The following is a 12,484-nucleotide window of genomic DNA, read 5'->3' as shown; positions in this document are numbered from 1 at the left end:
GACTACATTGTTGAAAATTACAGCAAGGAACCCAAAAGTGCAGCTACAGTAATTATCCAATCAGAAGCCAAGGATAGCTTCCAGTTGACCTCTGATTGGATAAAATATGCACGGAAGAATCTGAATTAAAAGTGATCACACTTTCGGGATCTTCGTTGTAATAGAGAGCTTCAGCAAACCACAACGGCAACGAGAATAAGCAGTAAAGTGGTTTTGCACGTGCGTTATAAACCTTCACACATTTCTTAGCCGTCTTCTACAAAACAACGTGAAATGACATTTTTTTAAAACGTGAAGCAGTTGGGTAAAACTTCTAGACTTCAATTCGGGCTTCACATTTGGGCTTCAAATGGGTCTTTATCTAATTAGCTACACGCGTTCGACTCTACAAGACTCGAAAAATAGATCTAAATAATCACGAGATGTAAGTAGCTAAGCCTTTTTATAGCCACAATCTTGGACAAAACTGTTGAAACACTTAGCAATTTTCCACGAATTTAGCTAACAGAGTTCAGTTTTGCAACCCCCCAACTTCCCCATTTCAATGTTGTTAATGCTGTAGTGTTTTTAAAAAGAAAGCCTGTCAAACCGCAAACTTTTCAGAAGCAACATTGAGTGGGGGGGGGGGGGGAGGGGGATAAAATATTTTTCACCCGCTTGCAGGTCAGGACATTTGTGAAAAATGCGTGAAATGCGTTTGTTTCAACTAGTTTTGTCCAAGATTGAAGTGACTCTAATGTAGTGTAGCAGCTCTCGTGAGCCAGTAATTCTACTGGTCTTCTAGTGTAGCAGTTGCTATTGTTTTTGGAGACTAAGGGCATTGTTCCTATTGTTTGTTCTATTGTTCCCTCAAAGGGTAGCGAGCCATTCATGTTCGACCTTGCGAGAGCTCCCACTTGACCCTTACCCGCAGTGCCTAGGATTCTTGTAAATATGCATATAGCGAGGTAACCATGTCTCGATTGTGTTCTGCGAAACTGTACTATTAAAATAAAAATCTGCGTCACCGTCGTGTTTTCTTTTAAAATAGATGCTCTTCCCTTTTAAAATAGATGACCTTTGCAGCGACGTCGTTACCCAAAAAGTTGCTTTAACCGAAATCCTAGTTAACACAGTTATTTAGAGCGGTTTTCACTTGAGTGTCGAAAGTAAATTGCGTTTGCTTTGGTTTTGCATTACTACGATCAGTGATTGGCTTAAAAATCTCGCGCCACTTTCTCAGCCAATCAGGAGTGAAACCAAAACCAATCGTGACTCGCTCGCGCACGTTTTCCCGCGCTTTGTGCCGGCTACATGTATTTGCTTCGAGTTTTGATTGGTTCACTGGATTGTCTGTGTCCTTTGTGATTGGCCAGAGTAATTACTTTGGTTTTGGTTTTACGACACTCAATTGAAAACTGCTTTATTAAGACATTTTTCATTACCAATTCCCTATTTACATGATAATTTGGGGCTCTGGTGACGAATCTGATATGGATTTGTGAGGAAGTATCCTTCCTCCATTAATATATAATTCATCTTTAACAATAACGTCTTCTCCGAGGACAGATACACCCTCCATCCGAACCTGAAAAATAAAACGAGTAATTTCAATGGTGTAATAACTCAATTCATTATTCCCTGAAGATAGAGCGGTTTTGTTAAGTAAGTGTCGAAAGTACTTTGCATTGGTTCTCATATGATCGTCCCGATCGTTTCTATCGCATCGATCGTTTGCAAATACTGAGACGATAGTAGACGATCGAAGCGATTAGAAGTGATCGGGGGTTCTCATATGATCGCCGCGATCGCCTGGTATGAGCGAAGACCTAAGAAAAACAATCATTATAGCCCTAGATCCAACACAATGGCAGCCTTCAATGAAAGAGCAAAACTCTTGGCCTCCTATCTTCTCAGTTATTACCGTTTTACGGCGAAGGGAAAGAGAAGCTAGAAGGATAGAACACGTGCGATCCAAGCGATCGTGATCGCCCCATCGCCGCAGACGTTAGCGATCGTCCGTGTAATGGTCCCAAATAATCGCCCCGACCGCAAGAAAACTTTTTGAAGTGACAGAGGCGATAGAAACGATCGGGGCGATTATATGAGAAACAGCCTATACTACGCAGTTTCGGTCTCGAAAACGCAAATAGTGCAGATTTCAGACGGTTTGAATGTCTAGCAGTAAACCTACCCATTGTCCTACGACCGATTTCCAGCCAATGATGGCAGAGTGGATCCAGGAGTGTGACCTGATGACGGCTTCTTGCAGAATTGTGCAACGAGAGAGACATGCTCCTGATAAGAATAAAAGTAAGACATTACAAATCAAATTCTGAAATACTGTAGTCTTAAACGTCGTTGATTTATCTTAGAGCTAGACCATCGACCTTATTCTTACTTATTTTCGCGAGTACTAATTTACGCGATTTTCGCGATTTCAAAATAATCGCGAAATTTAGTACGCGCGAAAAAAACGCGAAAATTAATACCATATATCACATATCAATACAGTAAAAATTTTAAATGTTTGGAACTGCAACTATCTACCTTTAAAAATATCTTTCCGTCTTGTTTTTGAGAAGCACCCTTCCTCTGATTACTGTTTCGAGCTTGTAAATTGGTTTAAAACCTCTTTAGTACAGTCACTAAAGTTTCCATTTGCAGGCTCCTTGCAGTTATATTGAACCAGATCTTTGTGTATTTCCAGTAGTTCCTTTAGTTAGTCTTTGACGACTGATCCACAAAACACTGACAAATCGCGAAATTTAATACACTTTTTCACTAATTTTTCTTTCAATCGCGAAAATTAATACTCGCGAAATTCGCCTCTCGAATTTTTGCGAAATTAAGTAAACGCGAAAATTAGTAAGAATAAGGTACTAAAGAATGGTTTCTTACACTTACCGTCCTGGATAACAGCTCCTGGTCCAATCACCACATTAGGTCCTATTCTACAACCTTCACCTATTTTAGCTGTAGGATCCTAAACAAAAAGAGTAAGTTACGATTAGAAAGATAATCGTTTTAATTATAGACAAGGCTAAAAATTATAAAAATATATTTAAAAAAATGATGATGACGACAATATGTCGAAAACGTTCGGCTCTTTTTAATATAATTATCTTTTATAATTTTTAGCCTTATCTGTGTAAATCATTTTACAGTTATTAAGGTGGCTCAAATAATAACTATTATGTCAATAGAAATAAAGTTATCTATTATTCAACTACGATATTATATTGTCTTGATGTAACAACAATTTCTGAACACTTGCATTAAAAGACATGTATGGAGACTGCAGTTCAAAATATGGAAATTCGCGTTTTTCACATTCTTGCGGACACATTGTTACTCGTGATGTTTCATGGGTAGCAAACGGAGCGGGACTCAGATTTTTTCTTTGTCCCATGCTCGTGTCATGTTGAACACTTCATCTTCATTATTTATTACCGAGCTTAAAATTTACCATCTTTATTATTTACTACAAACTTGATGATTTCGACATTGCTGATCCTAGCAGTATGCAGGACGCGTGTCACATATAAACCTAGTAAAAAGGCCCAGCTCACCACGAGTCTCTTGTAGCTCAGTTGGTTAGAGCGCCCAACCGGTATCTGGGAGGCCATGGGTTCGATTCCCGTCGGGGACTCAGAATTTTTCTTTGTCCCATGCTGGGTGTTATTGTTGAAAAATTCATCTTCAAAACAAATGTTATTTGTTTTGTTTTCATGCTCCACAAACGGGGAAACAGTTGTTGCCGACATCAGTTTTTGTGTCTCCGACACAAATTTTGTGTCCACAACAAATGTTGCGTGCGGGGGCACACAGTAAAAACGTTTTGTGTATGCAATGTGTCTGCAACAATGTGTCCTCGTTTGCCACGGCTGAAACTTAAGTACAATTATGCGTTTGAACACTCATACGTAAACACATTAAAAAACCTGTAGAATGAAGTGTTTCTCTTGATCGTGTTGCATCACGACTTATCAAACGTATTCACATTTGACAAAAAACTTAGAAAAGGAATTCACTACTGAATATCATGGAAACAAAATTGAAATCACTGCAGACTCACCACTAATACATTGCCTATGACTCCTGTTCCTTCATGCAGAAGTTCGGGATGTTTTTCTCTCATGTGACGGAGAAACAGTCCCATTCCAATCAGAAAATCTTTTGGCTGACCGACATCCATCCAAAAACCTAAATAGGAGACATTTCGTGCAGTTAACCCTCGGACGTACAAGGGTGGGGGCTGGGTGGATGCACCGGCCCCCATAAGGTTTTTCCAAAATTTTGAAAAGAGGATTTTTACTCTACAATGCTGAAACTTTCAGTAGCTGTTCAGTCATCACTTGCGAACATTTTGACATGTCAACCATGTGACCATATGCACAGCAAAATATGCACAGCAAAATGTGGTAGTTTACTTGGACAAAATAAAATTTGGGTAAGGTGCACTTTAAGGGTATCTATGGTATCTTGTAATGCCAAGAAAATAACTTGTTCATCAGTGATTGGGCATCTGTTGAATACTATAACTTTTGCATCAACAGAAAAACAGTCTTAGTATTCATTTGATCCATCAAAGTTGAGCACAGAGCACAGAGGAGTCAAGTTTGTCCGCAATTCAAAATCTCCACCGTGCAAAACGACCTTCAAAAGCTTTTCAAAGCGATCGTGTAAGCCGTACATGATACAGCGCCGTCATGCGATACTTGTTTTCAGATCGTCTGGTGATATCGTATTCGTACCCTCATGTGACATCCGCAGACAGCAATGTTTGTGGGCGTTACCAGAGAGACCAGCAGTAAAGCTTCGCTTCGCTTCAGAATACGATATCACCAGACGATTTGCAAACAAGTATCGCATGACGGCGCTGTATCACATACGCTTACACGATCGCTTTGAAGGTCGTTATGCACGGGAAAGATTTTGAATTGCGGACAAACTTGACTCCTCTGTGCCCTGTGAGTTGAGGGACTGAAAAATGCAGGAGCCAGCTTAAAATACTTTGATGAATCAGTTACAGGGCGTGTCCATTCTAGACACCCCTTAGTTGAAGGAAGTTTCCCTAACCTTTTCTATACTCCAACACATAAAATCCCTACCCTTTTACATTGTATATACCTGCAGCCTGAGAAAGTTACCTCTTTCAGGCGGAGCCTACCCATACAGTCTACTGCAGGAAGAGCCTCCCTGCCACCTACTCCCCTGGACAAGAAACAGCCAATAGCAACACACACAAGATGTAACTTATATTATAATTAATAACACACAACAAAAAAATACCAGCCTACCTGAAAGGTTAAATGCAAATAGGTTATCATCCTGAGCCATCCGTGGAAAAATTTCCTTTTCAATTGATGTCGGTCTGAGCTGCGAGGGAAACAACAAGAAGTTTTGAATGTGACATCGTCATTGTCAAGTTCACTATTGTCAAGTTATTGTTATCAAATTAGCTTAATTTCAACATGCTGTTAAATATTAAATTTTAACAGAATGTAGGGGTCACAGAGATTTTATTTTTTCAAAATCTGTTCATCAATGCTGGGGATTTACATGTACTTGACGCCATTACCGTAAAATTTCCACTTACAATTCCCACCACTTATATCCAAAACCGCTTACAAAGTTGTATGAGCCCTAGGCTTATAAGTGGAATGCCATGGTATTAATTTCAGTATAAACTGATTATTAAGTGGCAGTGCAATCACTTGATCCAAGAACATAGATTGCAATTACAGTTTATTTTAGCAATTGTGTATTAAAATGTAATGCGATTAAGTCATTACTGACAGAATTGAATCAAGGTAATTTTGCTACCTATAATCTCTGCCTAGCTATGGCTGCTATGAACTGTGATGCTTGAGCATTTTAGTTTATTTAAGAGTTTTAAATAGGATGGCTCAAATTCCCCAGTTTTTAATGCCTTAGAACTACATGTAAATTATACAGTTTACAAGGTAGGGGTTTTAATGTCGTGCAGCCTCCATATAACAGCCTTATCATGCACAACTCTTTCATGGATAATTATGATTGTCCACATGTGGAACCAGTTACCAGCTTTGCAGGGTTTGCAGGGTGCCAGTATATGAACTGCATATAATCTTATCTGTGTTTTCATATTGTTTTCTTTTTTTCCATACTTCTAGGACTTATAATTTATAATTTTAATTAATATTTATATGGTTAATAATAAAATTTAATATTTAACAATTTATTCTATGAGTGTGCGTTGGATATGACATAATAGATAGCCAACGAGGTGCATTGCACCGAGTTGGCTGTAACTCTCTCATATGCAGCAAGTGCGAGAGGAATAAAACACCCGAAGAGCTGCAATACCGTCGCTTGCATCTACCTTATTGTTACTTATTTTCGCGGGTACTTAATTTCGCGAAAATGGAACAGAAATATTTCGCGAGACCTAATTTTCGCGATTTGGCCAAAAATACGTAATTAGCATTAAAAATACAATAGAAATCGTTTAGAATTAATTTTCGCGGGTCTTTAATTTCGCGATTTTTTGAAAATCGCGAAAATCGCGAAAATTAAGTCCCGCGAAAATAAGTAACAATAAGGTAAGTGCAAACACTCACCACTGAAACATGATCTAATTGGGTATCAAACATGGCACGATTTGTCATCAAACGTTGAAGTTTGGCAGACCGTAACGGCAACTTTCGTGCTGAAAGTTCAACACATTTGGGTTTCAAAATGGCAGAAAGATTGGATATGAAGACTTCTTCTGACAAATTGATCTTGATCTGTGTCAATATGCATATGCAGGTTCACTTGAATCACTTCTGGTGTAAAGTTTCGCCTGTGCTCAGTGTTTATGGTCAGCATTTTGAGCGCGAAAGTTGCGTTACAGTCTGCTAAACTTCGACCTTTGATGACGAATCATGCCACGTTTGATACCCAATTAGATCATGTTTAGGTGACCAGTGAGTATTCAAGCTTACACTGTAAATGCAAGCGACGGTATTTGTAATGAGCTCCCCAGATGTTTTTGTTAATGCGTATCGGCTACCATATTTGTGGTCATTGGCATAATGAGCTCATATACCATTTCCTGTTAACCAATTGATCAATACTCAGAAATTGCAATAATAAATTATTATACCATTCATAGTTTTCAATAATGTCTAATATGATTGTATTGTGTGAAAACATGACTAGTGTGTCACTTTCTGTTTCTAAAACGACAGGCAGTATCTTCATGTACATAATGTACTAACCCACAAGGTACTTCAACTCACCTCAATTCTTGATAACATCTTTGGGTTAAATATGTACAGTCCAGCATTAATTTTGTTTGACACATAAACTTGAGGCTTTTCAACAAATTTTTCAATCCGTCCTGTATTTGCATCAAAAACAACCACGCCAAACCTGGAAGGTTCTTCAACTTTTGTTACCTGATTGTAAGAAAAAACCGATTAAAATACTACAGTAGCTACACAGTTTCCGAAAAGAAAAGAATCATCCCAGAAGAGCGGAATTCAGTTATTTTGAATCCTTCATGACAGCTTGAATAACTCAAAAACTGCAACCTGCATTCTCTGTTGGCATATGAAGCTCTTCGGAACCTGTAATTTCATTTGCTCCTGTTGGCACAAAGCTCTTACTATACATGTAATTGTTTTCAGGGCAAGGGTCATTGTTCTGTGTCTATTGTTTTCTTATGCAACCCTGTTAAGCCTTCCAAGGAGCTTTATGCCGCCCCTGCATTCTGGCCCCTTTTATAAGTCTTAATGTACATGTAACATCATGATAATTGTTTGACATTAAACTGCGTTGACTTAAAGGTACTGACAATGTATGTGTACACTGCAAATCTTAAAGACCTCTTTTGAGCAATAACATTAAATACTATTAACTAAGTGGCATGTATAAACTGATTCGCACAATATGTGTCACAACCCCAAAAGAGAGACGGTGGCTTTGGATATCTGATCTTAATTAGCATAGATTTCAGGATATGACTTTATGTCACCATTTATTTTGACACTCCGTTTTGTTTTGATTGAGAAGAGATATTTCATCAACTGGAGACTGAGACAGTGTTTCATCGGCTATCCTAACACTTCAAATTTCGTCAAAAATTCTCTGCCGTGTGTCGTATTTTCAACTCTCTTCTAGGTGTTTGCAGGGTTGCCACTCATTAGAACCCCAAAAATTCCCTGACTTTTCACTGACCTCAAAACAATTCTCACTGACCTTGAATTAGGTGAATCAAAAACCTTGAAACCTTTTTACATTTGCTTTTAATTAGCTTCTTTTGCAGACCAGCGATAGTTTCAATCTCTTTACGGGATTTTGAACACATCACGATGGCATTTGACTTCACCAACAAATCCATTCTGTTTAATTTCTTGTTTCAGCCAAAATTCCCTGATTTTTCACTGACTTTGACAAGAACTAGCAAGATTTTCCCTGACTTTTTGCTAAATTCCCTGTGACTTCCCTGACCTTTGGAAATTTTTTTGTTTTTCCCTGGCTTTTCCCTGACCATGGCAACCCTGTGTTTGGAAATGTGGTGAAACACACTGATGCGTTTGATATATATTACCAAACATTATGCTGCTGTTTACTTACAACAATAGTGCCTTCCTTTCCATGATCTTTGTGGAATTTTAACATGTCCTTGAATGGGAAGTCACACACGACATCACTGTTTAACACGAAAAATGGCTCCTCATCCACTGTAAGATGATCTCTTGCCAAAGCCAGAGGTCCAGCTAAGAAAGAAAAAATAATAATACTGAAAATGTATATATGTAACTAAAGAATCTTTTTTTTTAAATTACAAATTAAACTGCATGTGGTTCCAAATAATATATACCAAACCCACCCCAACCCCAGTAGGTCATTTAAAATTCCAATAGTGAGAGAGTCCCATTGTCCAAAAAGTATTTAGTACAAAGCTAATTAAACAGGAATTTCCAAAGCAAGAGACGGGAGGGAATTCAAACCCAAAACACCTGTGGGGGGCGGGTGGGGGGGTATTTAAATTATTTTTGGAAGCAACACATTGGTAGTGTCATTGAGAATAGGAGGCCTCTCCAACATAAAGATAAATGGGGAGGGTAGACAATGCGGACAGATCATCATCTTGCAAAACAAGACAACATTTCAGCACTTTTTAAAAAAATTACAATAATATATATTACTTGTCTGAACAAAGTGATACACAGCAACTCATTATTTTTATCCGTTCTTTTAATCATCCCAATTTACTGGAAGTCGACTTGTGATTTGCTTTTCTGTGCACATGTTTTAAGAACAAGGAGTGTTCATGTACCGTATTGTTTTTGTCTCAATATTTTGGTCAGTTGAACTGTCTGTGCTGTTTGATGATCTGACCTACTGGTAGTTTGGGTGAATTGGACATGCTTGCCCGATAATGTCTTATCCCCTTTTTTTTTTTCTTTTTCCCCCCCCCCCCTTCCCCTTTTTTATTTCTTTCCTCTTTCCTTTTTCTTTTCCCCCCCCCCCCAATTCCCCCAAACTAACTGAGGTTCAGGCCTTATCATTGTAATAAAATTCAATGATGATAACCTAGTTTGGGTCAATTGGACATGCTTGCCTTATCTTTTTGACGATAATTTGATGTACAATAATTTATTAGCTGTAAAAACTAAATATTGTATTTCACCTACCAGTTCCTAAAGGCTCTTTTTCTTGAGAAATTGTAATTGTGATCCCTAACTGCGAAGGATAGGGAAAAATGTCAAAATGTTGTAAAGTACACAGTATTAATGATCGATTGTTTAGTGCCCTGATAGGGCATCTAAGATATAAAATTTTGACACTGTAGCTTTAAATTAGGCAGCAATAAAAAAATTATCATAAATTACAGTAATTTTCTGAAGGTACCCAGATTGGCTTAAGGGGTTTCCTTACTACAACTGTACATGTTAACAATTATCCTGCGAAATTACGCGGAATATCGCCTGATACTTAGCTCACAAGGCCTATCAGATGATAAATCAGATGATATTCTGCAAGATTGAGCAGGATAATTGTTTTATTATACAACACATTGTCAACGAAACACATTTTGCAGATAAAAAAGACTGTTATATTATGCAGCGCTTTTCTAAGGCTTTTTTGTCATTTTGGACATTTTTTATTCATTTTCTCAGCACATTACAAAACAGTTTTACAACACAAAGAAAAAAAAAAGAAAAATGAAGTTACAAGCTAGTGGAATTGCAGTCAGGCTATAAGTCCACTAGCCTGACTGCAATTCCACTTTCCCGGGCTAGCAGACATTAACTTCTTCGCATGATGATGTTTTACTTAACAGCATATACTGTAGTATAAAAAGTCATTTAGTACAGGTTAATTAAGCTTGCTCGTTCTGGTTGGTCAAAACATAAACAGTACAATCTCACCCTATTCTGCTGTTGTTTCATCTCCTTCTCTAACATCTCTGCTCGATAACTGACAGCAAGAATTATATGTTTCACACCAGCCTGTTAGGAACAATACCAAAACAAATACAATTAATCCCTAATAGTTTTGAAAAAAAAAAACCCGATTTTCTTTTAATAATAATGCTACCTTAAATACGAGCCACTGAATTCAGCAATTTTTTGTGTTAAAATGTGTCAGGGGGTCCTATCATCTTGGCTTTGAAAGTCCATGAAGATAAGCCTTTTTTTTTTAATTTTCGATAAGACTATTTCTCAGAAACAAAGCAGCAAGTGAAGCAGACTAGAGAGACTAGAAAGGTGTTGTAACACTGGTGCAGCTGTATGTTTTGGCGTGAAATTCTGAGTGATACAATTAGTTTTTAATTGTTCAGCTAGCCATACAATTTGGGCTAATTGTTCTGCTGTCAGCCCCCCTCACAAAACCTTAACGTTCCATAAAATTTAAATATCCATACCTCCCTCATGGAAGGGATTTTTCCTAAAACCCCCTAACCCCTCTGGAAATTCAAAATTCATAATTTCCTTAAAAATTTTGGCCTTTGAGATCCCTCCCAACCCCAGGAATTTCCAATCCCTTCTGTGGGGGGAGTATATATATTTTCTTGAATTACACATTATACATGTAAAGTGGTGAACTTAATAACTGCTTATAGAAAGCTTGATCTCAAAAGTCGAACTGTCAAATTAATGTCTTGATCAATATAGGGAAAATTAAATGTTTATACTACAGTTTCTTATATATTTTAGGGAAAAGGGAGTGAGGAGAGTAGTTTAGAGCACACAAAAAGGGCCAGGGGATCATTATTATAAAGTTGAAAGGGGGGGGGGGGGGGGATTTGAGGGAGTATGCTAAACTTCATTATCATAATGGTAAGCTCGGTTAAATTAGCTATTGCTTGAAGTTTAGGAAAAAAAGGAAAGAAAGAAAATCTCTTGGTTAAGATTAAGCTAAAGTTTGAAGTCTGATAAACCATTAATTTAAACTTTATATATATTTTAATCCATTTTCGCAATTCCCTTGTAAATTGAGTCCAAAACTGGAATTTTAGTTGAATACAAATTTACGATGATAATACTATGTTCGCGATGAAACTATTAGCACACACAACAAATCCATATTGTGCAAACTTCTTGCTTGCAAAGCAAGTTTAATTTAAGCTAAATCTCGTGATCAAAGCTTACCTCGGCCAAAGCTTCGACTTGGTGCATCACCATGGGTTTATTACAAAACTCGACCAGAGGTTTAGGTTTTGACAGCGTAAGCGGGCGAAGTCTTGTGCCATATCCTCCTACAAGTATAAGAGCCTTCATTCTTTCAATCTAGATCACTGGAAAACGTTTTGCAAGCTGGAAAATTCTGTGCAAGTCAATGAAGATACGCGGACAAAAACACGAACCCACGAAGCTCCTTTTGCAACGTGTCGGGAGTTTTGAGGTAATAAGAATCTCAGTTTTGATCAGCTGCCTTGAGAAATTTGTTATTGTCTATCGAAAGGAATACCCAAAGTTTTTGCAATCTCTTTGCTATAAACAATAAAAAACAGATTTATGTTCTATCTGAAAGGTATTTGTATTTTTTAGTTGATAAGGTTTAATTTTAAAATAAATTTCTCCTTTTTTGTCGCTGATTTGGCGTATAATTCTCCCAAGTTATCGATCTCGTATTTACCGCTGACAGATATTGCTGTCACGAAATGTCACAGAAACAAACTTCGGAACCAAGGCAATGTGAAAAGCATGGAAAAAATTTGACCACGATTCAAAACAGCTCATTTGAAAAAAATATATAAATTATTTACTTGTTCTAAAACGTTTTTATGAAACTTTTCCGTAAACTTCTTCCAAAGAAAATCCGACTTTCTTTTTTCAAAAAGCCTAACTTCTTCTCTTAATCCCATGAATACGTAAAAGATAATTTTAAACTCTGAATTTTTTCCCATCTTACAGTTAGAGAATAGTACATAATATTAATATTTATATACTTTAAAAAAGTTGGAATATTCTCTCGAAAAGTTCACTTGATCAATATGAAGTTTACTTCCTGTTCACAGAGG

At 37.4% G+C, this 12,484-nt stretch overlaps 1 protein-coding gene across 1 annotated transcript in view; it reads right to left on the bottom strand.

Moving 5' to 3' along the window:
• Positions 1-11,842, bottom strand: part of LOC144629089 (mannose-1-phosphate guanylyltransferase catalytic subunit beta-like) — an 11,990-nt gene extending 148 nt beyond the window's left edge. The window contains exons 1-10 of the mRNA XM_078487276.1: positions 11,613-11,842; positions 10,389-10,469; positions 9,651-9,699; positions 8,587-8,729; positions 7,248-7,406; positions 5,283-5,361; positions 4,058-4,185; positions 2,887-2,965; positions 2,174-2,277; positions 1-1,567 (exon numbers count right to left, since the gene is read on the bottom strand). The exon at positions 1-1,567 is cut by the window's left edge and continues 148 nt beyond it. Of these exons, the coding sequence (XP_078343402.1) occupies positions 1,436-1,567; positions 2,174-2,277; positions 2,887-2,965; positions 4,058-4,185; positions 5,283-5,361; positions 7,248-7,406; positions 8,587-8,729; positions 9,651-9,699; positions 10,389-10,469; positions 11,613-11,741 (1,083 nt within the window). The 5' untranslated portion in view covers positions 11,742-11,842 and the 3' untranslated portion in view covers positions 1-1,435. The remainder of the gene's footprint in view (positions 1,568-2,173; positions 2,278-2,886; positions 2,966-4,057; positions 4,186-5,282; positions 5,362-7,247; positions 7,407-8,586; positions 8,730-9,650; positions 9,700-10,388; positions 10,470-11,612) is intronic.
• Positions 11,843-12,484: the final 642 nt, after the last annotated feature.

Source organism: Oculina patagonica, chromosome 10 (assembly GCF_052425735.1).
Source record: "Oculina patagonica isolate OP01 chromosome 10, crgOcupat, whole genome shotgun sequence".
Classification (NCBI taxonomy): domain Eukaryota; kingdom Metazoa; phylum Cnidaria; class Anthozoa; order Scleractinia; family Oculinidae; genus Oculina; species Oculina patagonica.
Note: the sequence above shows the minus strand (reverse complement) of the source record. Positions and strands in the feature narration are given on the sequence as shown.